Raw genomic sequence first — 27336 nt, 5'->3', positions numbered from 1 at the left:
ATTTTTCTCTCATTAGTTGTTTCCCAGATTGATTATGTTTCCTTTGTTGCTCCTCTTTCATTTTTTCTAGTCAGAAATGGAAGCAGGCTCTGCAAATTATATTTCCATGCAGCTTAACACATCAGTGTCTGCATGGCCAGAGCCTGTGCAGCAGTTCAGGTGTGGCACTGCAGAGGGAACCTTGTGGTCCAGCCACAGAAATTGATAAATTGGTTGGATATTAGATACTTTCCTGTGTCCCAGGAGAGCCTGGGGGTGATAAAACTGGTGAGACCAAGGCTCTGTGACTCCCAGATGGAGCTGGCCCACGGATGCAGAGCTGGCAGGGCAGGTGCTGTGCATTCACAGCTCTCTGCACTCATCCATGTCCAACACCACAGCCACTGCCAGAGAATTTGTGAGGATCCTTTCCCTCCAAAATCCCCAGAGAATTTTTGAGGGCTGCCTCTACTTCCTGTGGCACAGCATAGTCAACCAGGAAAGAGACATTTGATCTGTTTGTGCAGTTTGATGAAACTTTATTCTGGAAACCAAACAAGGGTCCCGTGCACTCGGTGTCTGCTTGGCTCTGTAATAATTAGAGAAAAGCCCTTGTTTCTGCACTGTGCCAGTGCCCAGCGTGGAGGGGAGCACCAGCAGTGCTCCCAGCCCTGCCCCGTGCCTGTGAAGGACAGGTATCTGCCAATAAAGGCAGAAGCTTCTCTTTGAAATGGAAAATGTAAACCCTCTTCCTCCAAATTATTATTATAATTTTGAAATTAAGGGGCTCTCAGGTAAAGATTGAGGAATTAGGAATAACAATTCTTGACTAGGAAAATTAAAATAGAAATGCAGTATTACAAAGAACAATCCCAACCCCTGCCAGAGTCAGAATCCAAGCTGACACCCGTCAGTCAGTCAGGGTGTTGGCACAGTCCCATTCAATGGTGGCTGCATCCTCCTGCAGGGGCAGATGTGGTTCAGCTGGAGCAGTGCTCCTGGAGAAGGTGCAGTTTTCCTCTGAAGCTCCAGGGATGATGTGGAAAGGTCTGGCTTTCCTCTGGAATCCAGTGGAAAGAAGGTTGTCTTGGTGTCCCAAATGTCAGTTTTTATCTGGGTAGGAAAGGCTTGGCTGCTCCCCTGGCTGGAGCATCTCCCAGTGGGATGATGGAATTTTATCAGTCATGCACTGGGACTCAATGGGCCAGCAGCAGATGATATCTTCCTGGAGGGAGGATGGGCTGTGGGAAAGATAAAGATGATTGCCCAGCTGGTTTAAAGATGGCCCATTAGCAGATAATATGTGCCAGGAGATCAGGGTCACTGCTCCACCCAGCTGCAGCAGATGGTGACAGAATTCACATTTCTGGTCACATCAACCTATCACAGTCCCCAGCCCTGAGCAGCTCTGTGCTGCAGGAGCAGAGGGGAGGTGCTGTGTGAGCAGAGCCCTGCCCTGCCTGTGCCTGTCCCCAGCTCTGTGCAGTGTGAGCAGAGCCCTGCCCTGCCCCGGGGCTGTCCCCAGCTCTGTGCAGTGTGAGCAGAGCCCTGCCCTGCCTGTGCCTGTCCCCAGCTCTGAGCAGTGTGAGCAGAGCCCTGCCCTGCCTGTGCCTGTCCCCAGCTCTGTGCAGTGTGAGCAGAGCCCTGCCCTGCCCCGGGGCTGTCCCCAGCCCTGAGCAGTGTGAGCAGAGCCCTGCCCTGCCTGTGCCTGTCCCCAGCTCTGTGCAGTGTGAGCAGAGCCCTGCCCTGCCTGTGCCTGTCCCCAGCCCTGAGCAGTGTGAGCAGAGCCCTGCCCTGCCTGTGCCTGTCCCCAGCCCTGAGCAGGGTGAGCAGAGCCCTGCCCTGCCTGTGCCTGTCCCCAGCCCTGAGCAGCTCTGTGTTCAGCCGCAGGACGGGTACCGCATCGTGCAGCATCTGCAGTACATCGGCTGGCCCGCCTACAGGGACACCCCTCCCTCCAAACGCTCCCTGCTGAAGGTGGTCCGGAGGCTGGAGAAGTGGCAGGAGCAGTACGACGGCAGAGACGGGCGCACTGTGGTCCACTGCCTGTAAGTGGGGTGGGGATGTCTGCAGCCTCGCGTGGTGCTGAGTGGAGACAACCATCTGGAAATCTGCTGCTTTGCCAGGCTCCAGCTGGGGACAATGGAGTTAAAGTGCATTTATAATACGCTTCAAGTTGAATGTTGTACTGCATTATAGTCTCCTGGCCCAGGGATTGTAGTGACTGCAGTGAGAAATAGCTCCCAGAGCCCTGGTATGTTGTGGGTCTCGTGGCAGGAGCCCAGACAGAGCTGAAGCAGCCCTGCCATGGACCCAGCTCTGAGCACAGAGCTGCTGAGAGCCCAGAGCTTCCCTGAGCTTCCCTGTCCCCCACTCCAGGAATCCCTTCCATCCCTGCCCCTGTTCCAGCTCTCCACTTTCACAGACTCACAGAATGGTTTGGAAACACCACTCAGGTCTTGTGGACACCTTCCACTGTCCCAGGCTGCTCCAAGCCCTGTCCAGCCTGGCCTTGGACACTCCCAGGGATCCAGGGGCAGCCACAGCTGCTCTGGGCACCCTGTGCCAGGGCTCCCCACCCTCAGAATGAGGAATTCCTTCCCAATATCCCATCCATCCCTGCCCTCTGGCAGTGGGAAGCCATTCCCCCTTATCCTGTCACTCCATGCTCTTGTCCAAACCCCCCTCCAGCTCTCCTGGAGCCCCTTTAGGACACAAACCACTGAACATCCATCACCAGCCCTTACATCAGAGACCTTCCCCAGTGTCCACGGGGTGTGAGCTGTGTGTGCTGTCCTTCCCTCAGCCCCAGCAGCTCCACCTTCAGCTCTCCTCTCCTGCTCCCAGGAACGGTGGAGGACGCAGCGGCACCTTCTGTGCCATCTGCAGCGTGTGTGAGATGATCCAGCAGCAGAACATCATCGATGTGTTCCACATAGTGAAAACGCTAAGGAATAACAAATCCAACATGGTGGAGTCACTGGTAAGGCTTTTTTCTGCTCACTCCCCTCCCAGTGTGTGCAAGGGACTTCAGGATGGGTAAGAAAATGTCAAAATGGCTTAGTTCAGGATGAGTCAAAATGAATGGGGACACAAAGACACCAGAATTAAAACTGGTGCTGTTTTAGCATGTTCAGTGAGTCTTCCTGCTTCTCCTTTTGAGAAGAGGGGATGCCCTGGCAGAATGATGGACCCTGTGTCCCAACTGCCTCAGGAGGTCAAACCCCACAGAGCTGTCACCATGGCTGTGGAAAGAGTGAGATTTGTCCTCCTGTCCATTCAGGGATTTGTCCTCCTGTCCATGCAGGAATTTGTCCTCCTGTCCATGCAGGGATTTCTCCTCCTGTCCATGCAGGGATTTGTCCTCCTGTCCATGCAGGGATTTGTCCTCCTGCCCAGCCCAGTGCTGGGTGCTGTGACATGTTTTGAAACCAAGAAGGAAGAACAGTCCAGTCCCCAGGCCTGGCTCCCTGCAGCCCAGGAGATTAAACTGTCCTGAATTCAGTCATCTCCATCCATCACACTGAGTTTGTGCCTCAAAAGCAGCACGTGCAGTGAGGGCTGGAGGCAAATAATGAATAGTCCAGACTGGGGCTCTCTCTTTGAGTGCTTTTCTCTTCCACTCCCAGCCATGCTTGCTCAGGATCACTCAGAAACACAACCAGTGTTTGTCTGCTCCTGCCAAAGGCTGTAGGAAAGAGGGAAGAGGTATTTTTGCTTGTAGAAGGCTCTGAGGAATTTCCCCATATCCTAATGCCATCCCTTTGTGTCCTCTCTTTCAGGAACAGTATAAATTTGTATACGAGGTTGCACTGGAATACTTGAGCTCCTTTTAGCCCAGCAGAGGGAGGGGACCCCACGATGTGCCAGACCCCAACTCTGGAGGATGCTTCTCCCCTGTCCCACACTGGAAGGCAGTAACAAGTGTGGGAAGGAAAACTTCTCCTTCCTTCTCAGCAAGAGACTGAGGTTGCAGAGACCTCGCTGGAAGGAGGGGATGATGCCTGTGTGTGCTGCTGCCTGCTTTCTATTGGAACATCTACTGCTTCTTAAATAACTTACTGTAAAAATTAGCAAAATGGGAGACAGGCTGAAAGACTGGACTTTCTAATCCCCTCTGACTTCTCTCCTCTTCTGGATTGTGTTTTTGTTCTGCTTGCTGCAGAGTGGGGAAGGAATGAAACCCTTAGGAAATTCTCTTTTAAATGTCTCCTTTTTAATTTATAATTTTGTTCTCAAATCCCAGCCTTTTAATTTTTTAATTTCATGCAGCAGTCATTTGGGAAAAACGAGATAGCCATAGGGGATACATGAAATGTTTCATTACAATTTGTCTACCTTATCTGTTTCTTTTTATTTGTTTTTCCAAATGAAAAGGCCAACACACACAAAGAAAAAAAAAAAAAAAAAAAAAAAAAAAAAAAAGACTACACTGGAATTCTCTTCCCAAATGTAGTCCCTTTTAGCATGAGAATAGATGGTGGAGATGAGAGCTGTTCATGGATTCGCTGCCTCCACACAAATATTTCCTCCCAGTTTCTGCTCAACTTCCAGGGCTGTGCATGACCCAGTTCCATCCCTCTGGTCTGTGTCCTTTCACTGCTGGTGAAGCTGCTGAGGAGTTTCCCAGCCACATGAACCTGAAGGTTAAATATTTGCATCAAACAAATGGCATTTATCTCACAACTTCAGAAACTCTGTTACCACATTTCCCAAGTACTAGCTGGGGTGCAGTGTGTCTTTGACAAACAGGGTATGAAGTAGATATTATTGCTTATATACTATGTAGAACTATTTTTTATTTATTATTTGTATTGCTGTAGAACTTAGGACCCCTAGTTATGCCAGGACCCTGCTGAACTAGGCACTGTGCAAGCAGACAGCAAAGAAAGTTTCTGCTCAAGAGTTTAATGTCTGAAGGTTCTTAAAATTTGGTTTGGGCAAGATTTCCTCACTATTTCCAGGCCCTGCAAGCTTCAAAGTTGTAACCCACTAGAGCTGTAGGAAAGGTGATGTACATACACAGAAACCTATTCTGACACCTGTAAAGGGAAGTGTTAGCCCAGCACAGCAACTTCTCCTCTTAAGCAAAACAGCTTTTGTTTTATTCTGCAAAAATGCCTGTGCAAGTCTCCTTTTCTGACACAAACACCAGATGTGTTTTGCCACAGTTCTGGATCTCATTCTGACTTCTTAGCAGCTAAGAAATTGCTTTTCTGAAAAAGTGTGTTTAAGTAGTTAATCACTAAGGTCTGCAGGGTAATCTTGGGGAAAAAATAATTGAATGAACGAGACTTTACAATAATTAGTATTTCAATTTAGCCATTTATTTATCTTGAGGGTGTGGGATATGAGGTTGCTCTGTGTGTAAATTAGATTCTGGGGCATAGAGTTCTTCAAATTCAGACTTGCTAAAAGATAGACTGAAGGTAAGAGTTGAAGGAGACTCCAGCTTCCTTATCACCCTGTAGTTTTGCACCCTCAGGTAAATCCTGAGAGGCTGCTGGGAGCTCTGTCCTGCCCATGCCTGGCACAGAGCATGCCAGAAGTTCTAAATGCTTTGCTAATTCTGTCTATGAACTCAAAAGGCACCTCTGCTTCATGGCCATTCTTTCTTCAGTAGTCACACCCTCACCTTGAGCAGGAGGGAGGGAAATGAAATCTGGCAGAAGCAGCTCTTGACTCAGACACACCAGTACCAAGCAAACCGCTGTCATCCACCAGGACCTGCCCCAGCCTAGGGGAGGATATTTGTAGTTCCATTAGTGCCCCTCCTGACAAGCAAAGGATGCTGAACCAGCTGGGGTTTTCCTAAGGAGCTTTGGATTCCTGGCTTTAATATCATGAAAGTCTTAACTGATCCTGAGCCACCTTCTCACAGGAGCCTCTGTGCTGTGTCTGGTTGGTCCTTTCTGTTGCCTGCAAAAAAAAAAAAAATCATGAAATCAACTTTATTTCCAGTTGAGGCTGTTGGTGGGTGTCTGGCATCTCAAGGGACAGGCTGCTGGTCTGAATAGTTTTTTTTTTTTCTTTTTGCAATTGTACAACACAATTCAGCAGGAAAAAAAAAAAAAACAAAATCTAACTATAAGGCAAAATGAAACTATGAAATGAGATAAAAGTGAGAGGAAAAGTATAATATTGGTGTTTTGATTACAGGTGGCTGGATGGAACAGTGTAGGTCAGGTGTTGGGAGAGAAAAGGGAAGAGGGAATTCTAATCTCAGGATGGGATTTTTCAATGACTGCCAGGTATGAAGAAACTACAAGTCAGCAAAGCATTTTTTACTCTGTTGACTCCAGAAAGCCAAAGGGAACCACTCCCTGTGGATACAATGGAAATATGAATCAGTGTTAATTAGTATTTAGCATTCAGTTAATTTTACATGGGAAGCAGCACAGTGACAGGTCTCCCTTGTGACTTTGGGGAGTGAAGCCAGCACTGAGGGTGACAGCTGGGATAAGGGAACAGAGAGGTAAAGGAGTGCCAGCATCACTGAGGTGTGAGGTGTAGGAGGTAATTTAGGCTGAACTTCAAAGACAGTGGATTGAAATTGAGTTAAGCCCACAGGAGGGGTGTGTGAGTGAGGGGAAGGAGGTGTGGGATGAGCAGAGCAGAGCAGCACTGGCAGTGCAGTGGTTTAGGGTCTGGAGGTAGGTTTGGATGTGTTTTATGGTATGAAAAACACTGCTGAAAGGTCAGGTACCTGTATCAGCAACTCCCTGTGTCCTCAGCCCTCTGCAAATGCCAAGTGATGTTGGCACAAACTGCAGGGAAAGGTATTTAAGCTCAATTTTACCTTTTATAGGAGTTCAATGCAAATATTGGTCACCACAGCCCAACTGTTAGTCACAGCTTATTATGTGGCCACTCAGCCATGTGTCTGAAGCTCCTGATGTCCAGCCCAAAACCCATATGGAAAGATGCTCAGCAGACACTGCTTTGTTTGATTGTGTTGCCAAACTATTATAAATTCCTGCAGTTATGGTGCTTTTGGGGGCTGACCCAGCTCCAGTCTGTGTTGGCTCAGGGATCTTCATGCTGTTCCTCCCTGCACAGTGCATATATGCCAAGTGTGAATTAATGATGAAGGGAATTGTGTGGAAAAGCTCACTTTAAATCACTTTATTACCTTGAGGTAGATGAAACCCTGGAGAACAACCCATAGTGAAGTAGGTAATGTGTTTGAAGCAAGATTATGGGTGATGGGTTTGTTTTCATGGGGAAAGAAAGAAACTATGAGGTGAGATAAAGGAGGTTTTCTCACTCCTGGAAGGATTAATAGTGAGCTTTTCAGCCTGAGCATTCCCTGCTGTGGATGAAAAGTGATAATGTGCAGTAAAAAAAAGGTGAATTCCTCAGTGATTGAATTTGAGGCTGGAAAAAATGTCATATTGACTATATTTGAATGGACATAATGAAGATGAACTTATTCCCATGGAGACATCCTTCAGAGGTGAGGGGGAGCTGTTTGTGATAGCAGAGTTGGTGTAGAGTTTGGTCTGAAATACAAGGAAGTAGAAACAGGTGGTTTGGGGTCACTATCTCACAGCGGGGGTAACCATCATCTTAAATTATTAATGGATGTGATTGCAGCAGTGAATCCCACTGGTTATCAATAGTTTCTAGCCTTTTATTCTGGAGCTGTAAACTCCCTGGGAAAAAAAAGTCCAGTAGCCACACAGGCCCCACAGTAGTAGATTTAAGCCTGTGGATGGTAGATTGGCTTTTCCATTTACTTTCCACGTGCTCTTTATCAGTAGTTTGTGGGATTTCCCTTGGGAATCTCAAGCCAGGGATTGCTCTTGGTGTGCTGCAGAGTGGGAGGAAGGAGAGGCTCCTGCAGCAGGTGGTTCAGGAGGAGTTAAACTCCTGAAAACTCTTTCCATCTGGAAGAGAAGGAGAGGAGAAATCTCCTTTGGGAGAAACCAAACATTGGAGGAGAAGGCAGATGAAATGGATCCTGAAAGAGGTAGGAAATTTGCACCTTGCTCTCTCACTCTTGCACAGCTGCTCCCATCTCTCTCTTACTCTTCTGAGTTCCTGCCAAGATCATAAAAAACAGGTAATGTCACATTCTGTGCTGTGGAGATGGAGCACTCAGAGTGTGATAGAGGGAATAAACCCTGAGGGACAAAGATAAAAGATTTGCTTGAGAGAGAAATCTTCAAATATGAGGTGCTTCTATCTGTCACACTTGCAGAATTTTTAGTAAAGTCATCACAGAGCAGTGCACAGTCCTGGAATGGTCCCTGATGTGCCAGGCAAAGTTCCCCTTGGAAAACTCCATTGTCCTGTAATAAATGTGAGCAACCAACTCCATGACGTTGGCAGCACAGTTAATTTCTGTGATCACTCCAGCCAGTGCAATGGGCATCTCAAGACCTTGGTGTGAAACTGCTGCATTTTCATTTGAGAATCTTTAATTTGTCTAAAGTGTACAAAAGACAGTCAACCCCATTTTTTAGGAAAATAAAAGGGGGCCATGTGGCAAAAGTGGCAACATTTATTCAGCATAACCACTGCCATTGGGTCAAAAATTCCATATTCCTGCTGAGTGAGGGCAGAAGAAAGCATTGCAGCTGCCCTGCCCAGACAGAGGAACAGGAGGAGCCAGCTAAGTCAGAGACAGATGTGGGTAGTGAGGATTCTGTTAACCCTCCTGTGCTCCTGCTTATTTAGATTGCAGTTTCTATAGCCATACATACATAATATACAACTTCAATGCAAGTGCTCTTTCTTTCCCTGTTCCCAAAAATACCTACAGCTCTTTTTCCTCGAGGGTGAGTCAACAGCATAGTGAGCAAAGCCCAATTTCTGCTGTTTTGGCAAGGACCACAAGGAAAATCCATCATGTATTATCTGTTCATTGACTTGGAAAAGGTATCAATCATCTCCCTCATATGCATATTTGAAGAATGTACAATTTGCTCAAACTGTCAAGCAGAATCATGCATTTTCATATACCAAGACCAAATCCTGGTGGTACAGAGTGTGATGGAAAAAAAAAAAAAAAGATGAAAACTTGCTGACTTCCAGTGACCTCTAGTCTATAACATTTATTTGCTGTGTTAAAATATTTTAAAAGTTTCCCTTGTGAAAAAAAAAAAATAAACTGTGCTCAGAATATTCTACAGTTTAATGTTGAACTAGCAGAATGTGAAAACCTGGCAGCTTTTCCAGTTTGTAAAAACATGAGAGATCTAAATTAGTCTTTCCATCCCCATCCTAGTTCATGCAGCAGATTTTCCACCACTATTCTGTTTTCAACCTGAGCCTTAAAAGACAAACTAATGCAGCAGACTGAATGCCAGATGCTGGTGTTCCCATAGAGTTTCCTGAGAGAAAAAAAAAAAAAAAAAAAAAAAAAAAAAAGGATGAAAAGGGGAAAAGAACGAGCTAAGATGGTTTTTGTTGGAATTCAATTCAATGAGCTGTTTCTGAGCAGTATAAACATGAGCCAGTCCATGCCACTCTGGTGGTACAGGGTGAAGGTTCTGTTGATGTCCCTTAGGGACCAATCCTGATATTTCATGTATAGGTACCCTAGAGCGTGGTGGTTCCTTTAGTGGAGGCAGTTGTCACAGAAGGAGTGAACAGTGGAGATCTGTTACCCTGAAATTCCACTCTTTGGGACACCCTGAGGGACACCTCAAGTGTGCTGCACTGTGGGGATGGATTTCCTTGTGTGAGTACATCATCTTTCAGTGAGGACCTCCAGGGAATCTTCGTGTGAAATAATGGAAAGGAGTGTGTTTTGGGGGATGGAAGAGGAAGTGGGGCCAGCACTTTACAAGCTTTCATGGATTGAGGTACCCTGGGACTCCCCAGGCCAAACACTGGTCAGTTTTTCACGTTGCTGACAGTCAAACCAAACGTCACGTGCTGGATGTCCATTACCTGGAGCAGAACTGGAACTGCCCCTCATTCCCCTCCAGCCCTTTCTTGCATTGCCAGCATTTCAACACTGTACTTCTATGCCAAAAGTCTGAGCTGCATCCTTAACACATCCCTTAACCCATCCTGACTAACTGCCGTGACAAAATTCACTCCCGCACTGATTTAATCTCCTCCCTCCTGTCGGAATCAAAACGTGGCAGCATCACTTCTTGCCAGACTTGTCACCACTTCCCAGGGCTGGGCTGTGGCTGCCTCTGGCTGAGCCTGTGCAGCTCCCTGGAGGTGTTTTTGGGCAGGGAGGAGTGCTGCATGAGTCTCTGCTGTTGCCATGCCGCCCTCTCTCCTCCCCCTCGGCCTTTATGGATTACTGGTGAAACTCACTTGTACAGTTTGGATGTTTGATAGATAAAGCACGTATGAAAAAAAAAGGAAAAAAATATAAATACAAAACTCTCAACACTGTGCATTCAGTGTCTTTTCTTTCTAGCTTAAAAGAAGGAAGGTAAATAATGTCAAGTCAATGAATATCAGATATATTTTTTGACTGTACATTACAGTGAAGTGTAATCTTTTTTTTACAACTGCGAGTCCATCTTATTTATTCTTGTAAATGTTCCCAGACAATGTTTGTAATATGGGCTGTGTTGCAAATCCATAAAATAAATCTGTGATCTGAGATTAATGTTTTACTAAGAGACTCTTGTGCTTGTGCCTTTTCTTTGCATTTAAAGGAGGCAGGGCATTGTGAGCAGCCCTGCTGGAAATGATGGGGTGATTGCATAAAATAAGACCAGCATCTTTGCATCATGGCTGTCATTCAGGAGATGAAGAGCAGCAAAGAGAATTCAGCAGGCACTTCATCCTAGCTGCAGCTTTTGTGTCCTCTCAGACAGCCTGTGGATGTGAGCTAAGGAGTTTTCAAAATTACAGTCTTAGCAGCATGGGTTAGAGCAAAGCATATTTTTGCAATTTTTTTCTCTCTAGCAGGTATTACTGTATTGTTTTCTTGGTACTCAGTGCTGGATGACAATTGCTGATAGGTTCCTGAGATTTTTCTGGTGGTTTCTATAGATAGACTGTGCTGGTTCAGCTGGGTAGAGTTAATTCCCTCCCCAGTGGCTGTTTGGGGCTGGGTTTGGATTTGTGCTGAGCACAGGGTTGATAATACAGATATTTTGTTATTGCTGAGCAGGGATTGCACAGAGCCAAGGCCTTTCCTCATACAGTCACGCTGAGGAGGCACAGCCAGGACAGGTGACCCAAACTGACCAAAAGCAAGTCCCAGATTATATGCATGAAGTGGGGGAGGAAGAGAGAAAAGAGGAACATTTGGAGTGATGGGGTTTTCTTCCCAATTAGTGTGGCAGGGCCCTGCTCTCCTGAGGATGGCTGAGCCTGCCCAGCCATGGGAAGTGAGGAATGAGCTCCTTCGTTTGCTTCCTCCTTGTCTGAACAGCTGTTGATTTCCCTTCTCTCTATCCCAACCCACGAGCTTTCTGCCTTTTAACCTTCCCACTCCCTCCCTGACCCAGCTGGAGGGGGACGAGAGAGCAGCCAGGTGGGGCTTGGCTGTTGCTGGGCCTAAGCCATGACACAGAGCCATAGAAATCACAGAATCATGGAATATCCTGAGCTGGACCCCCAGGGTGACCCAGGGCAGCTCCTGTTCCTGCACAGACACCCCAAAATCCACCCTGAGCATCCCTGGAGTGATATCCTGGAGCTCTGGCAGCCTCAGGGCTGTTCCCTGGGCACTGCCAGCACCTCTGGGAGAAATTTCCTGATCCCCACCCAAACCTCACCTGGGGACTCTGCGGGATTCTTTGTATCAGGGCAGACGGTGTGGGGCAAAACTCAAACGCTCTGTTGGAGCTAAAGGCTGCAGCTGCAGTTTATTATAAAACAGCCTGCTAGGGGCTGCCCTGCACAGCCCCAGAGCAGGATTAAAGAGATAAAGGGGGGAGAGAGAGAGAGAAGAGGGAGAAGAGGGAGAAGAGAGCAAGAAGAGCAAGAGAGAGAATAAGGAGAAGAGAGGAAGAGGAGTAAGAGAGTAAAAAGAGTAAAGAGACTGATTTCCCATTTACAATACAATAAATCTTCTTCCATGATGAATATTCTAATTTCCAAGAACCAATCTAATACAAAATACAAATTCTATAGCATTTACATGCAGCCTCTAGGAATCCTTATATTAGTATAGTGTGTTACATTTTAAACTCTAAGATCTAATCTTTGGACCCTAGCAAGTCTTTTGTGACCTTTGGTCTTGCTCTCTGGCCAAGGGCATTGTTTAATCAAGAGAGGATTAGCTCCAGGGGCCATCCTATTGTTTCATGGTCATTCACTAAGGCTTGGCATCTCAAATGTGGCTTTTATTTCAATTTCGTTCATGGTTTCTGTATTCCCAGAATCTGAGCATTCACATTTGCAAGATTCCTCTGTTTCATCTCTTCCAACACTCACCCAAACAGTTCCAAGCCATTTTCTTCCTGCCACTGGTGACAAGACTAGAGAACTTGGAGCTGTCCCCCCAGTGCTCCCTGTGAGGATGTTGAACAAACAAACAAACAAAGAAACAAACAAAAGTCTTATTAACAAGAATACATAGCTCCTATTTTTGCTAGAGGAGTTGGAGTCAAGGATCCTTGTGGATCCCTTCCAAATCAGGATTATCTGTGATTGCACTGTACATGTGCCTTGGAAATGTAATTTACTGTTCCTTTCTGTATCGTTATTTTCTTTTGAAAATGCTTCATTTTAATTCTTCATTACAATGAAAAAAAAAAAAAAAAAAAAAGCTGTTTCTGTTCTGGGTGTTTGGCTCAGATATGGGTGTTTTGCTTTTTTTATTGGCCTGATGAAGCAAATTCCCCATCTTAATTGTGGTGAACATTCAGATACAACTGTTTGTTTGAAGAGTTCATTATGATGAGGTCAGACTGTATGAAACACCTTTCAGAGTTATTGTTACAGCAGGGAGAGTGTTAGAAGAAGTTGATGCTAAAAAAAAAAAAGCTCCTTACTGAACTGTCAGATTGAGGGGAAGTTTTACTGAGAGTCCCAACTGTGTAACAGAGACAGTTGTCTGTTCATAGTGATTAATTACACTTCAGCTTGGCACTTTATCCAGATTTATCCAAAATATTTTGCTGACACTTGATATTAACAACAGGTTGCATTTAGGGAAGGTAAACAGCAGAGACAGCTCTGCCATATTCCAGATGGTCTTATAAAGATCTGCTGGAGCACCAGCACTGAGAAACAGCCCCAAATTCACCTTTCTGTCCTCTCATCTGCCCAGCACAAGGATGACAATGGGATAAAGCTGGGAAAACAGATGGAACAGCCTGAAACCCACTGGGGCTCAAAGAGCTTCACACCCCGTTCCTGCTGCTGTGGCAGACGAGTGCCAAGGTGTGAATCCACAGGTATTCCATCCAGGGCAGCCTCTGCCTCCAGTCAGCAGCTGCTTTTCCATCCATCCATCCCCTCAGCAGCCCAGATCCATCCTGCTCTGCTGCAAGGTCTGTCAGCTTTGACAAACACTCTCTGCCTGAGCTGCAGATCTTTGTCTCACAAGCTGAACCTTTAAATACCAGCTCCCACACTGAGCTGAGCATGCAGCTGTTGTTTTCCAGCAGGCTCCAAAACTGGGACTTGGTTGCTTACATGATAGTTAGAATCACAAAGTTGTTTAGATTGGAAAAGATCTTTAAGACCCTCAAGTCCAGCCATTCCCCCAGCACTGCCAAGGCCACCACTAATCCATGTCCCCAAGTGCCACATCCACATGATTTTTAAATACCTCCAGGGATGGTGGCTTCACCACTGCTCAGGGCAGCCTGTTACATGATTTGACAACCCTTTCTCTGAAGCAATTTTTCCTAATTTCCAATCTAAACCTCCCCTGGCACGACCTTGAGGCCGTTTCCTCTTGTCCTATTTTGTTACAGAGAAGACAGCAAGTTGTCCAGCTCTAGAGAAGGAACACAAAAATGACCTTGATGGTGAGAAAAAGGTATCTCCAGAGGGTGAGTCTGTCTGGGATACAGCAGCCTGAGGCACAGGGGTTGGATTGTTCCTTTACAGCCTGGTTTGCTGTTTGAGTTAGCTCAGGGACAAACATTGATTTGGGCAACTAATTCTGAGATGGCTGCAGTGAGATGTGAAGTGCTCCCTCATCAATAGATACCTGCAGGAAAATGACCTGTGTCATAAATGAAATGGCATAAAGACAGAAGGAACAGATTTAATGCTTCTTGTTTGTGCTGGGAAATTCTCCTGATCTACGTTGGCCATTTCAGGTTCTCCTCTTCTTTTCTTGAGTCACATATTTGAAAAATCTCTTTATATTATTTTATATTTCTTTTATTATATCAATTTAAAATTCTACTCTGTGTTAATTTTGCTTCTGTATGCTGAGGTAGAACTTTAATTTGCAGGAGCTGAACCAAATAAAAAGACTTTTAGTCTTTCTTGTAATGATCTTGTTTCCCTGTGAGTTATTTCTGTGTCTATTTGGGAGTGTGTCATATTTCTCACTAAGAGTGTTTTTATAAATGGCTTTTAAAGGTTTATCTATAAAGTGCTTATATATATATTGTGAATCAGTAGCTACAGGGCTTTTATGTTACAGGTCAATGGGGTTACTTAAAAATCTGTAACATTTACTGATGTGTTTATAAACACCAATAATGTACCCTTTATGCCAAAACCAATATAATATTTAGTACCCCTTTATTAGTGCATTGTAAATGATAGACTGTTAAGATAAACTATAACCTGATGGAATTTTCAGCAATGGTGAAATAGCTTTTTTATTGCATATATAAATGGTTGTCTCTAAAACAACTGTGAGAGACAGCCTGGCTTGCACAGAAAAATCAGTGAAACCTACAGAACCTGATTCTGGAGATGGATAAACCCAGAAGTTTCCAGCAGTAATCTTCTTAGAAGGATGGATGTGAGCCTTGGTCTGTGTAGGATCAAGAGACTGAGGAGCTTGTACTAAATATCCTTTTATTTGAAATTTCCAGAGGTGCTCCTGGGAGCATCCTTTCCCTTGTGTATCATGACTGAGTGTGCTCAGAAGGTGGGAGAAGCCAGCAGTTATTTCCCAAGTCTGTTATCATTGGAAACACTGAGTTCAGCTGTCAGATTCACTATGGATTTACCATTGGTTGTTGAGAAAGTTGTGCTGGTGGTACACAAAATGCTGAATTTACAATGTCCTTTCCTGGTCCAGTGCCTGAGCATGGGATATCACAAATCCCATACCTGGATGGATTTTTCTTCCAAGTAATGAGCTGAATTTGAACTTGGCTCAGATTTTTTCCATTCAGACAGTCCTTGTAGGACTTCTAACCCCCAGCAGAGCCTGCCAAGAGCACAGACAGAAAGAATCTCCACCCATGGTTGACACAGCCCAGCTCTGTGCATCATTCCTGGAGATGAACCTGTTTGATCAGCAGAGTGGGGAAGCGACTGTGTGTGTGACTCTGCGTGTGTGTGCACTCACCTGTGTCTTCTGACCAACCTGGCCTAGTGGACCACACTTTTTGCAGGGATTAGGTGGCCTCTAAAGGTCCCTTCCAACCCAAACTATTCCATGGTTCTGTTACCTCCTCCCAAAAGCTGAGCATCTAAACCCAGCACGATTACAAAGCTCCATCAGCAGAGATTGCACTGCCCAGAGAGCTGACAATGAAAGAATGGCTTGTCTGGGGAAATGCTGGTGGATGTGCAAAGATCCAAAATTATTGTTTATTCTGGTGCTATAGGAACAATCTTGCAAAGAAAAATAGGCTGTGACAAAGGAGGTAATGAGCAAGCCCAGTTCTCTGTGGCTGTGTGTACAGGCAGTTGAATTATAATGGCACCACACACTGAATGTGCACATTCACCACTTGTGAGCAGCCAGCTCCCAGCTCAGCCTGCAGCAGGAGAACATCACAACATGTGATACTGGCTCCTGGCCCACTTGTGATGTGAAGGATTAGCTGTGGCCTGAGTCAAAATTAATATTAAAATCCCAAATAAGCACTTAGTTTGGTTTTCTGGATCCTAAGGAAATTGCTTTTTTTTTTTTTTTTTTTTTTTTTTTCCAGAAGTTTTGTGTAGAAATTATGTTGCTTTTTATGGATTTGCTTTTGCTCATTCCATACCAGTTGTAGCACTGTCTCCATTGCTGCAGACAGAAACTTTACTGAGGAATTTTGTGTGGTACAGGAGAAAGGTTGGTTTGATGTTTGGGGAGGGATTTATTTCTTCCAGTCATGCCAGTCACCCACACACCCTGTGACCCATCTTCTGCACAGCACTGAGAGCTGCTGCTTCCTCCTGAGCTGCTGAAAAAAGAGCCAAGTGCCACTATTCTGGTTTAGTAACATTTTATATCAAAATCTAGAACCTGAAAATATTTTGTAATGAATGAGACCTGCTATGAGTGTTCACTACTTGCTGTGTTACTGGTATGTGATCCTTTTGTTTGAATATGACTCAATTCAGGCTTCACTGCCTAAAAATGACATTTTCCTACCAGCTGTTGCAAAAAACCCCTGCCTTTAGAATTTCCATCACCCTGCAGTTGGGTCAGGACTGAAGAGTGGATCTGGGGCTTGGCCCAAGCTCAGGGATGGAAAATGAGAAGCAAGGGGGCCTGGGGAGGAGGGATGTGCCCACATCAACTCCCTCCTCACTTCTCAGGTAGGTTCTAACCTCTCACCATCCTCCCACCCTCATCTGTCCAAGTCAAACCGTCCCCTTCCCCCATCCTCCCACCCCTGTTTTGGGCAGAACAGCTGCAAAAACTTCCATTGTGCCATGGACAAGTATTAAGTCAAAACTCAATTTGGGCTGTAAACATGCAAATAATTCTCTTTGACAAACTCCTGCTGCTGCTGCTGATTACATGAATCAACTTTGCAAGTCTGGAGATTTAATTTGTGCAAATTGCAGCTGGAAAACCATAGGACCAGGCTAAAAAGACAGACTTACACTGCAGAAATATAAAGCAGACAGTAGCTTGCTGGAAGAGAACAGATCTCTGTCAGAACCTGTTCTTTTAACAATTCTGGGGCTGGAAGGATGCTGACTAATGTCAGAATTGTGTCTGCATCAGGACATGGAAAACAATGCCCTTTCTTTGATGCTGCTATGTTTTCTGTTCTGTCTGCTGCTTTTAAAATAATTTTCTTTCTGTGGTGCCCATGTGAAAGTGCAGGAGCAGTGGCAAGCATTGGAAAGCAGGGTCCATGAGGAGATCAGAGAGGAACATTTATTCCTGGGAATTGTACTGGATTTTTAGGGAGATAACTCCATCTCTTCAGGATGTAATTATTTGCAATTTTCTCGCTCTTTCACAGACTTATGAAAAAAGGAGAGCCTTAGAAGTTATCAGTCCCAAAGCCAGCTCTGAGGGATTGATAAGAACATGCTGCACCCTTTGAACCTGAGGGGCAACCTGAAAAAAAAAGAGTATTGCAGATGGATTTAACCTCTTTGGCAAATACAGCGGAGAGATGGAAATGAAATGTTTTCCTAACATGTTCCATCCAATTTGAAACAACCTAAGCACTGAAATCACTTTCTGGTGTTTCTCCCTTCCCTGGTTTGGTGGTCCTCACTGGAAAGCAATTTTCTTTGGTCATTGTGTCCTTGTGGGAAGCTGCTCAGTTGCCCAGGTGCTGGGTCAGGAACAGCTCCAGCAGCCTGGGAGATTCCTGGGCATTTGGATGAAATATCACTTTGATCTTGCCTTTTGCACCTTCACTTTGTGGCAATTCAGGTGATTTGTTTACTTATAAGTTGTGTAAATCCTGGCTTGGATCAGGATATATCTTTATGTCCTTTATATCTGTATGTCCTACATATGTGTATGGAACATATATAACTTAAAACCACTACTTATATATGTGTATAGATGTGTGTGTGTGTAAATAGATATTATGCTACTTGTAGCTTAACACAAACTTGCAATTTGTAATACAGCATACCATATATATCTATATACAACTTCTAAACTCCACTTACACATATATATGTGTGTGTATATATATGTAAATATTTTTTGTGCTGCTTCCTGTGGGGGTATCCAGCAAGCTGGGTGTTATCTTGGAAAGGTGTTATCCAGTTCACTGGAGTGATACCTGGTGGAAAACATGTGTGTGGGATTTCTTCATCATCACAAAATCCATATTGTGATGTTTTGGGAATTTTCTCCCAGACATTCCCAAACTTTGCTGTTTATTCTGCATGTTTCCCTTAGCAATATCCACACTCCTGACCCACAAGGCTGAATCTCTGTGTGCCAATATCTTGTAATCACAATATAATGCACAAATGCAAGTCTGAAGTGTCCTGCACACCTTTACAGGGTTAAAGATAAGCATAAAAACAGGGCTCAAACTCCCAGATATGTTTAAATAGTTCAGGATCAGGTTAATCCAGGATGGGTTAACCCAGAGGTGCCAGGGCTGTGGCTGCTGAAGTGACAGTGAGTGAGTTTTTCTTACAATCTCCCATCTCAGTTGAGAGTGGAACATCACAAAGGCCTTGACTCCTTTTCCTTTCTGTTATTCCCAGTGCCCAAGCATTTCCCTCAAGCTGAAGCTGGGACTTTAATTCGCACCCCTGCTTTTGGAGGAATGTCTGTGTGTTAGCAGGGGGCCCTGTTTGTACATCAGCATGGTGGGAACTCTGTGCTGAGCAGCAGAGGAGGCTACCAGGTGGAAAACAGAGAATTTAAATTTCTGAAAGCTCCCCTAAACCTGCTCAAATCTCTGCACTGTGCAGATAAGGCCAGGCTGTTGCATAAGCTGACACAGTCAGAACAAACTTCTGGCATATGCACAGCAGTTACAGAATTAGAATTGTAAAACACCTATTCCCCCTCTTCTTCTTCTTCTTCTTCTTTTTTTTTTTTTTTTTTTTTTTTTTTTTTTTTTTTTTAATCAAGGTAGGAGCAAATTTGAAAGGATGATTTGTGTTGTGTGTTTTCAGCTACAAACAAGAAAAAAATCAAGGGTTGGAAAAGAGGTGAGGAATCTGAGCAAGCACAACAAGTCTGATCTAATTAATCTGGTTGCCTCAAATGTCATCACTATTTTACCTCAAATACATTTTAGTCTCAGGATATTGCAGATGTCAGTGTTGTTTAAATGAGGGGAAAAAAACAACATATGAACTCTTCTCTGATGGAATCCTTCCTTCTGAGAAGGATTAACCTAAAATATGTGCCTAAACTAACTTTTACCTTTATCTGGGTGATATAAATATACAATAAGAGGGAAGCAAGTGGATTTTTTTTTTTTATAAATGGCTTGTTTGGGTTGGTACATACAGGTGTCAACAGGCACTGGCTCTGCCACCCTTCAGGACAAAGGGTTTGTTTCCTTTGCCTCCACAACCATGCTGTAGTCTAACACACTTAAAAACTTTGGAAACTGCCACCCAGACAACACCAGCACATTTTAAAATTCAGGTTTAAAACACCTACAAAGCAAACATTTCTGCCTTGTAAAGATGTGTTGGGTGTCACTCAGCAAAACACCTCCCAGCAAACACCACTCTCCATCTGCCTCATTTCCTCCTTCCCTGAGACACAATAATTGCAAAGCTCTGGGTTGTGCTTGATGTTCTGCCTCTGAAATCTGTGCCACGGTCTGGCTATTGTTACAGTAATGCTGCAGGTAAGAAAAGGAAATGTATTCATGTAGTTTTTGATTGCAAAGGTACTAATTTAATCTGAAACTCAGGTATAGCCATGCTCCTTTAGAAATTTAGGAGTTGGAATTTTCTGTTTTTGATGTTACAAAAACCACTTGAAAGGAATAGGAAAAATACTGTGTGTATAAAGTCAAGTGCATCATTCTGTGGTTGTGTTTTCAAAGCAAAATGCTGGGATGGATGAAGGTGGAGAGAGCAGGGCAGGACCTGAATATGCTGTAAAATTGATGGAATGAGAGGAAAAGAGTGAAGGGACTCTGAGCAATTTCTTTAAAAACATGGGCCATACATGTTGAATTAGCAGGATTGTAGAGACAGCTCCTGGCTGTTGTTCTGGGCAGCAAACAAAGCTGTTCCCCTAGATCTGCTTCTCCAAAAAGGGGCCACAGCCCAGGGGGAAAGGAGCAAGGTGATTTAAAGTGTAAATGTGCAATGTCTAATCAGGCAGGAGGTGACAAGGAGGCCACTCTGGGGGTCCAGTCTCTCAGTCCACACTTGATGCTCTGTGGGTGTCACCAAACCCATCAGTGTCACAAGGGGTGACCTTGTACCTCTGACTTGAGGGGGAATCCTTGAGCTCAGCAAAGGGGAACTGCTGCTGTTATCACAGGACTCAGATATCAGCAGGTGTTAAAAATGAACTAATGAACATAGCTTAAAAAATCCCAAAACCTCCAAGCCAAGATTTGCCAGCTTCAGTTTTCATCTCTTTCAGCTCAATATACTGATTAAACTCTGACCAAAGCAGAACATTATATATTTTTAGTTTTAAAGAACATAGACAGCAGCATTTTACAAATGCAGCCATTTCCCTGTGTCCAGAAGGAATGAGTATTTTGGCTCCCTCCACGAGATGCAGTTGCCAAGTGGTGTTCAGCTGCTGTCCCAGCTTTGTGATGCCCACAGCACTCCTGCCCCCCAAAATGGAACCCTTCTGCTATTGTCTGCCTGTGTCTCTTTCTGAATGCATTTCCAAAACAGTTGGAGATGGGGACATTTGTTGGCTTTAAAACTTGCTGGATGACAGCTCAGCCTGACTTCCAGCACAAATGATCAGGGGAAGAAGTGACTCTGCCAGGGAATATGAGGTCCCACATCCTCACAAGAAGAATTCTGCTGGGCCTTGTGCAAGGCTGTCGTTCTTTCCTCCTGATATTAATTTACTCTGCTTGCTCAGCACTGTTAAAGCTCTGCACAAACCTGTTTTTCTTTTGTCCCCCATTGCTCTGGCTCTGTCCTGAATCCAAGAGGGCTCTTGGGAAGAGCATCCCATTGGGCTGTCATTTACACAGACTCTATACCCAGATAATAATGATGGCAACTCCAATATAAGGGATTGGTGAGCAGGTAAGGATGATTTTTCAGCACAATTCATTGCTTTGTAGCACTGCAGACAACCTGAAATGTCTATTTCTGAAACCAGGTCTCCCATTCAAAGCACTGCTGTTTGCTGGTGTTGATGTGTGTGCACTGGACAGGAAAAATACTGGTAAAAATCAGTTTTCTGTTTTTCCCTTCACTGAAAACCCAGACTTTTTTTCCTTCTATTAACTCTCCTGAAAGTCTAGAGCTGCCTATTACCTTGGGCTGCAATGGATTCAATGGGGTTTTATCAACCTTTGGCCCTGTCACTATAAAACCCTTCCATGTTTTTGCCAAACCTCCCTCTGAAAGATTACTTTTGCTTGGAGGAGGCCAATAAAGGAAATTGCTTTCACGAGGAAAGAGGAAGGAAGACAACCCTAGACCCCTTCATTTGGATTTCCTCCAATCTCAAATTTATTGGGACTGAAGAGCAATCCCAAATATATTATAAAATGCACTGTGATCCCAGCAGTGTGGTCTCTCTGGGCAGTGTTTTGGTGCCTCCTGCCCCTTCAGCTTTTGAGCAAAACATTAAAAAAAAAAAAAAATAAACCCCTATGCAGACAGATGAGGTACAAAGCACTTGGCAGAGACTGCAATGTGTAAGAACTGAAATGAGGGATGTGGGGCTTCAGGTGGCTTTTAAAAATGCTGTTTATTTATTTTCTTTATTATTTTATTATTTAATTTATTTTTATTTTTATTATATTTATATTTATATTTATATTTATATTTATATTTATATTTATATTTATATTTATATTTATATTTATATTTATATTTATATTTATATTTATATTTATTATTTTCTTTATTTTATTGAGATGATACAGCAGTTCATGGACTGTAGGTGACAAGAGCCCAGCCTACAGTTTTTTCATCTACAGCTCTAAGTTGGTCTGAAGCTAACTTTAGTTTTATTTACAATGCATTATCTACTTGTCACTGCAAAGCATTTTAAGACACAAAAACTAATCAATAGTTTTACTATTATTTATAGCTTATTATAACTACCAACATTATTATATTTATGTTACTATTTTTAATCACAAAAATTTAGTATGTTAAAGTTCAAATTAAAAGTTGTTTTTCAGTTTTCTTTTAGCAAAAAATTTTGAAATTTTTCCTTTATTTGCAGCACAAGTTTTTTTGTTTGCCTGTAAAAATCTTTTTTGCTCTTCCTTTACCCCAAATCTCTCTGTACAATCTGAGGAGCTGCTGGACCAGCTGGGGGCTGGCTGTGCATCGTGGAAAGCCTGGAGAGGTGAGGCAGGGAAGGAAGGCACTGTCTCTGTGCACAGACTGGAATGAAAATGAAAACAAAAATGGAAATGAAAAACAAAAACAAAAATGAAAATCAAAAATGAACCAACTCGAGGAGTTGGTGGGAGCTCTGCTGCTGCCCCAGCCAAGCCCAAAGCAAGGCTGTGCAAATGGATGAGTTCCCTCATGTTCCCTAAAGTGTTCCATCCAATTTGAAACAACCTAAGCACTGAAATCACTTTCTGGTGCTTCTCCCTTCCCTGGTTTGGTGGTCCTCACTGGAAAGCAATTTTCTTTGGTCATTGTGTCCTTGTGGGAAGCTGCTCAGTTGCCCAGGTGCTGGGTCAGGAACAGCTCCAGCAGCCTGGGAGATTCCTGGGCATTTGGATGAAATATCACTTTGATCTTGCCTTTTGCACCTTCACTTTGTGGCAATTCAGGCAATTTATTTACTTACAAATTGTGTAAATATTGGCTTGGGTCAGGATATATCTTTATATCCTGTACAGCTGTATATCCTACATATGTGTATAGAACATTTATAATTTAAAACCACTACTTCTAGATGTGTATAGATGTGTGTGTGTGTCACAGGGCAGGTGAGTGAGGGATCAGAGCTACACACACACCTGATCCCAACCTCCTGCTCTGAGATGGGGCCTTAAAATGGCTTTTATCTGCATGGAAAGGGGAAAACTGCTGGGTGGGGAGGCAGCTGGGATAAATCGAGAAGAGAAAGAGAAGAGAAGAGAAGAGAAGAGAAGAGAAGAGAAGAGAAGAGAAGAGAAGAGAAGAGAAGAGAAGAGAAGAGAAGAGAAGAGAAGAGAAGAGAAGAGAAGAGAAGAGAAGAGAAGAGAAGAGAAGAGAAGAGAAGAGAAGAGAAGAGAAGAGAAGAGAAGAGAAGAGAAGAGAAGAGAAGAGAAGAGAAGAGAAGAGAAGAGAAGAGAAGAGAAGAGAAGAGAAGAGAAGAGAAGAGAAGAGAAGAGAAGAGAAGAGAAGAGAAGAGAAGAGAAGAGAAGAGAAGAGAAGAGAAAAGAGAAGAGTATACAAAAATATCTGTATTTCTGAGACCTTGGAGTCCTGTGAGTTCCCTGAGGTGCCCAGAGAGGCTGTGTGGAGCTGCCTGGCTCTGCCTGCAGGGAGCTCTTCCAGAGCTGACCCCTCCACTGGTACATACATCACATCCTGTGTCTTTCTGGTCTGGTTGGTCTCCTCTGAGGTCAACTCAATCAAATCACTACTGTTGGAGAAGATGAAACTGAGGAATCTTGCAAATATGAATGCTCAGATTCTGGGAATTGTTAGGGAAGGTAGAACAGGAAAGCCCTAGTTACTGAATTACCATAAACACAATAGGATGGCTCACCAAAGCTAATCCACTCTTAACTAAACAATGCTTTTGGCCAGAGGGCAAGGCCAAAAGACACAAAAGACTGACCCGAACCCAAAAATTAGATCTTAGAGTTTAGAATGTCACTTGCTATGCTAATGTAAGATTTCCTATAGGCTGTATGTAAATGATATAGAATTAGTATTTTGTATTAGATTGGTTCTTAGGAATTAGAATATTCATGATGGAAGTGGATTTATTGTGTTACAAACAGAAAGTCTCTCCTCTTCTCTCCTCTCCTCTCTTCTCTTCTCTCTTTCTCTTCCTATCTTTACTCCTTGCTCTTCTCCCTCTCCCTTTACCCCAATACCCTTTTATCCCATTACTCTTCTCCTCTTCTTCCTCTCTTCTCTCTTTTCTTTTCCTCTTCTCTTCCCCTCTTTACCTTCTTTACTCTCTCTCTATACCCTCCTTCTTCTCTCTTTCTCTCCCCCTTTTTATCTCTTTAATCTGCACGTGGCTGTGCCGGGCAGCTCCTTGCAGACTCCTTTATAATAAACTGCAACTGTAGCTTTTAGCATTTACAGAGCGTCTGAGTCTTGTCCCTCGCGTCCACCCTGATACAAAGAATCCAGGAGTCTCCCGCAGAGTGGCGCCCAACGTCATTTAAAGAACCAGCTCACCCGTTTTTGGTTGCGGGACGTTTTTTCCTGGACGGTAATTATTAAACCTACTTTTACCTACTTTCCTCGCTTGCCGTGAGCACAGCTTTGCGTTGGTTCAGCAACGTATTGGGCTGGAGCTCTTAAAATATTCTTACTGTCGAGAAAGCCGTGGAGTAAGGGGAGCCAAGCTTTGCACGGACTTTCTGACAGCCCTCGAGCACACAGTTACTGCCGGTCAGTACTGCCTGGAGCTCTCTGAGGGAACCGCCGCGGCACTCCCTGCCGTGGCACCGAGTACAGCCACACGCTGCCTGGCGGTGTGTGAGCTGTAACTCAGTGGAGGGAGGTCCCGAGTCCGCTACGCCGTTGCACAGCGACGCATAGAGCGGTGCTCAGAGAGGGGACCGGAAATACAGTGTCTTCCACCCAGAAAGGACGCCTGGCCAGCGCTTTCGTGGGACCTCGGAAATTTTACACTGTATCAGCGGCAAACCGAGGTTAGTAGTTAAAAGTTAATATAAAAGTTAGTAGTTAAAAGTTAATATAAAAGTTAGTAGTTAAAAGTTAATATAAAAGTTAGTAGTTAAAAGTTAATATAAAAGTTAATAATGGGACAGACTCATTCCGCTCAAGAGAGAGACCTGTATAAGCAGTTGAAACATTTATTAAGTTCTCATCACCATGACCTGCCTAAGCAAGAGTTAAAAAATCTTTTGGAGTGGACTTTACTTAATTTTCCTCATGCAGACCGTTCCGTAGTTTTTACCGCAGATTTTTGGGAGAAAGTAGGGGTTAAACTTTTTAACCGCATTTCCCGCCGAGATATGGCTGTAGCAGAACTAGTCCCGGCATGTCGCGCGTTGCTTGAGTTGTTTGTGGACAAGTCCTCAGCAGCCACCTCCCCTCATGCCCCCGCGGTTCCCCCCTCCGTTTCTACAACCCCGGTCCCCGCGGCACCGGTTCCCCTGCTCCCCCGAGTCCCGGCCGCAGCGCCTCCAACCCACGTGGTCCCGGGACCCGCTCCCCCAGTCCATCCATCTTCCCCGGACCCCGCAGCCTCTCCCGCTGCTCCCGCCGCCCCGGCGGGCACCATCCCCCACGCCCCCGGGGCCCCTCCCCCCGCGGTTTCTGCAGCCCCGGGCCCCGCACCGCCGGTCTCCCTGCTTCCCCAAACTCCTGCCGCCACGCTTCTGACCCACGTTGCTCCTGCCCCTCCTCCCCCTGTCTCCGCTCCCGTATCCCCAAACTCCGTCCCCGTAAACCCACCCGCCGCGTCCGCACCCAATCTTGCTAATCTCCCTCCCGTCCCGGTAACTACGACCGTTCCTGTCTCTCATGCTTCCTCAGTAACCCCAAATCCCGCCCCTCCGCTCGCAATCTGCACTTTCCCCACCCCCGGTCCTGGCCCGTCCCCGTCCCTTGCCCCCGCCCCCGCTCTCCCCGCCCCCGCTATCTCCGCCCCCGCGCCCGTCACTGCCGTGGCCCCGCCCCTTGGCTCCGCCCCTGCACGCCCACCCGCCAACGTCATCGCCTCCGCCCCGCCCCTCGCTTATGGCGTCACGCCGACCCCGCCCCCCTCCCTCGCTCCCGCGAGTCCCTCAGCCCCTCCCCCGATACCCGGCGCCGCCGCCATGACGCCCGTGGCCGCGGCTCCCTTTGTTCCCACCCCGTTGCAGACACGCCAGTCTGCAAATGCCATAGTGCCTGCAGTTACGGCATCGGTGCAGTCCAGCGTCCTGACGGACCGGGCTGCGCCGCTCGGCTCCACACCGGCACTGCCGGCAGCAGCACAGATGCTCCCCGTTCCCAACCCGGGAGCCGCCTGGCGCGGAGCGAGCCCGCCGTCGGAGCTGGCCCGCGCCGATGCACCGCTGCCTGCGCGCAGCTCCACGGATGCGCAGAGCACAACGTCAGCGCTGACCACCGTCCCGGAGTGCCGAGACGTGCCTGTCGGTCCCACGCCAGCGCTGCAGGCTCCGGCCAGCCCAATCCTCGGGCAGGCGGTGGGGGACGCTCAGCCTGGAGCTCCCCCACCTCCTGTGCCGCCTCGAGCCACTGCGTTCCTGCCTCAGTTCTGTCCGGTGACCATCGCAGCTCACCCCCTGAACTCCCGGTGCTCGGCAGCGCCCCACCCCCAGTCGGCAGCGTTCACCGACAAGCCGCCGCCCACCCAACCCCCCGTCCGAGACACAGCCGCAGCCGCGCCACCGCTCAGCTGCTCTTCTGTGTCAGCAGTGCAAACTACGTTCCCTATGCACCTCCCCGCCTGCGCCCCGCCTCCGCCTCCTGCCCTGGTCCCGCCGCACACGGCTCCGCCGCCTGCGACCCGCATGGCACCACCGGCCGCCACCATGCAGCCAAGTCCGCCGGTGGGAGCCCTGACACAGCATCCTGCCCCAGTTCAACCGCAGCCGCCCGTTGCAGCCCCAATCCTGCCTCCCGTTTTAGTCCCATTGAATGCAACTCCGCAGCCCGTGCCCACCAGTGCTACTCAGTCCTTCCCAGCCCCTCCTGATCCACAGCACCCCACCGGAGCCGTCAGCAAGCAGCCCGCCACAATCACAGACGCCATGCCTGTCCACATAACACTGGACACAAACACCCCCCATGCCCACAACTCGCCAGCGCCTCCTGCATCTGCGCTGTCCCCGTCTCTCCTATGGCCCAAAGCGTCCCTTCAGCAGTACCCCTCTGCAGCCCGCTGTCCAATACTCTATATGCCTACCGCACCACAGCCAGATCCACCGCCGGACTTACCCAGTTCAGCCCTGTTATCGCAACCTGGCACACATATTATGCAAAACAGAGGGGGAATTGACGGCATTGCACCCCCCGGTTTTGGTTAAAAACTCAAAAACACCTCAAGAAAAAATTTGAATTTTATCGTTTTTGCAAATGCATGCTAATTTTCTTCCTTTGTTTTAGTTTTTATAGTGAAACCTTATCTGTAAATCAACCTAAGATATATGCCTGGGTTGCTTTAGCCAAATCCGCAAGCTATAATATCATCTGTCTATTTAACACATGTAAAAATTTTCACAAATTTGCTGCATAAAGTTATCAAACTATTTTGCAAAATTTAAAAAATTTGGCTGACCAAATTACAAA

At 45.8% G+C, this 27336-nt stretch overlaps 2 protein-coding genes across 4 annotated transcripts in view; both read left to right on the top strand.

Annotated features, from left to right (window-relative positions):
• Nucleotides 1-10550, top strand: part of PTPRT (protein tyrosine phosphatase receptor type T) — a 439066-nt gene extending 428516 nt beyond the window's left edge. For all 3 annotated transcript variants that reach the window (XM_056507593.1, XM_056507591.1, XM_056507592.1), the window contains 3 exons: nucleotides 1864-2027; nucleotides 2827-2962; nucleotides 3762-10550. In XM_056507593.1, the coding sequence (XP_056363568.1) occupies nucleotides 1864-2027; nucleotides 2827-2962; nucleotides 3762-3815 (354 nt within the window). In that variant the 3' untranslated portion in view covers nucleotides 3816-10550. The remainder of the gene's footprint in view (nucleotides 1-1863; nucleotides 2028-2826; nucleotides 2963-3761) is intronic.
• Nucleotides 10551-25052: 14502 nt separating this feature from the next.
• On the top strand, nucleotides 25053-27074 carry LOC130261524 (uncharacterized). Its single transcript, XM_056507832.1, has one exon. The coding sequence runs from the start codon at nucleotides 25053-25055 to the stop codon at nucleotides 27072-27074; it is 2022 nt and encodes a 673-aa protein (XP_056363807.1).
• The last annotated feature ends 262 nt before the right edge of the window (nucleotides 27075-27336 follow it).

This window comes from Oenanthe melanoleuca, chromosome 20 (genome assembly GCF_029582105.1).
Source record: "Oenanthe melanoleuca isolate GR-GAL-2019-014 chromosome 20, OMel1.0, whole genome shotgun sequence".
In the NCBI taxonomy this organism is placed as follows: Eukaryota; Metazoa; Chordata; class Aves; order Passeriformes; family Muscicapidae; genus Oenanthe; species Oenanthe melanoleuca.
The sequence above is the reverse complement of the archived record's forward strand: the minus strand, read 5'-3'. Positions and strand labels throughout refer to the sequence as shown.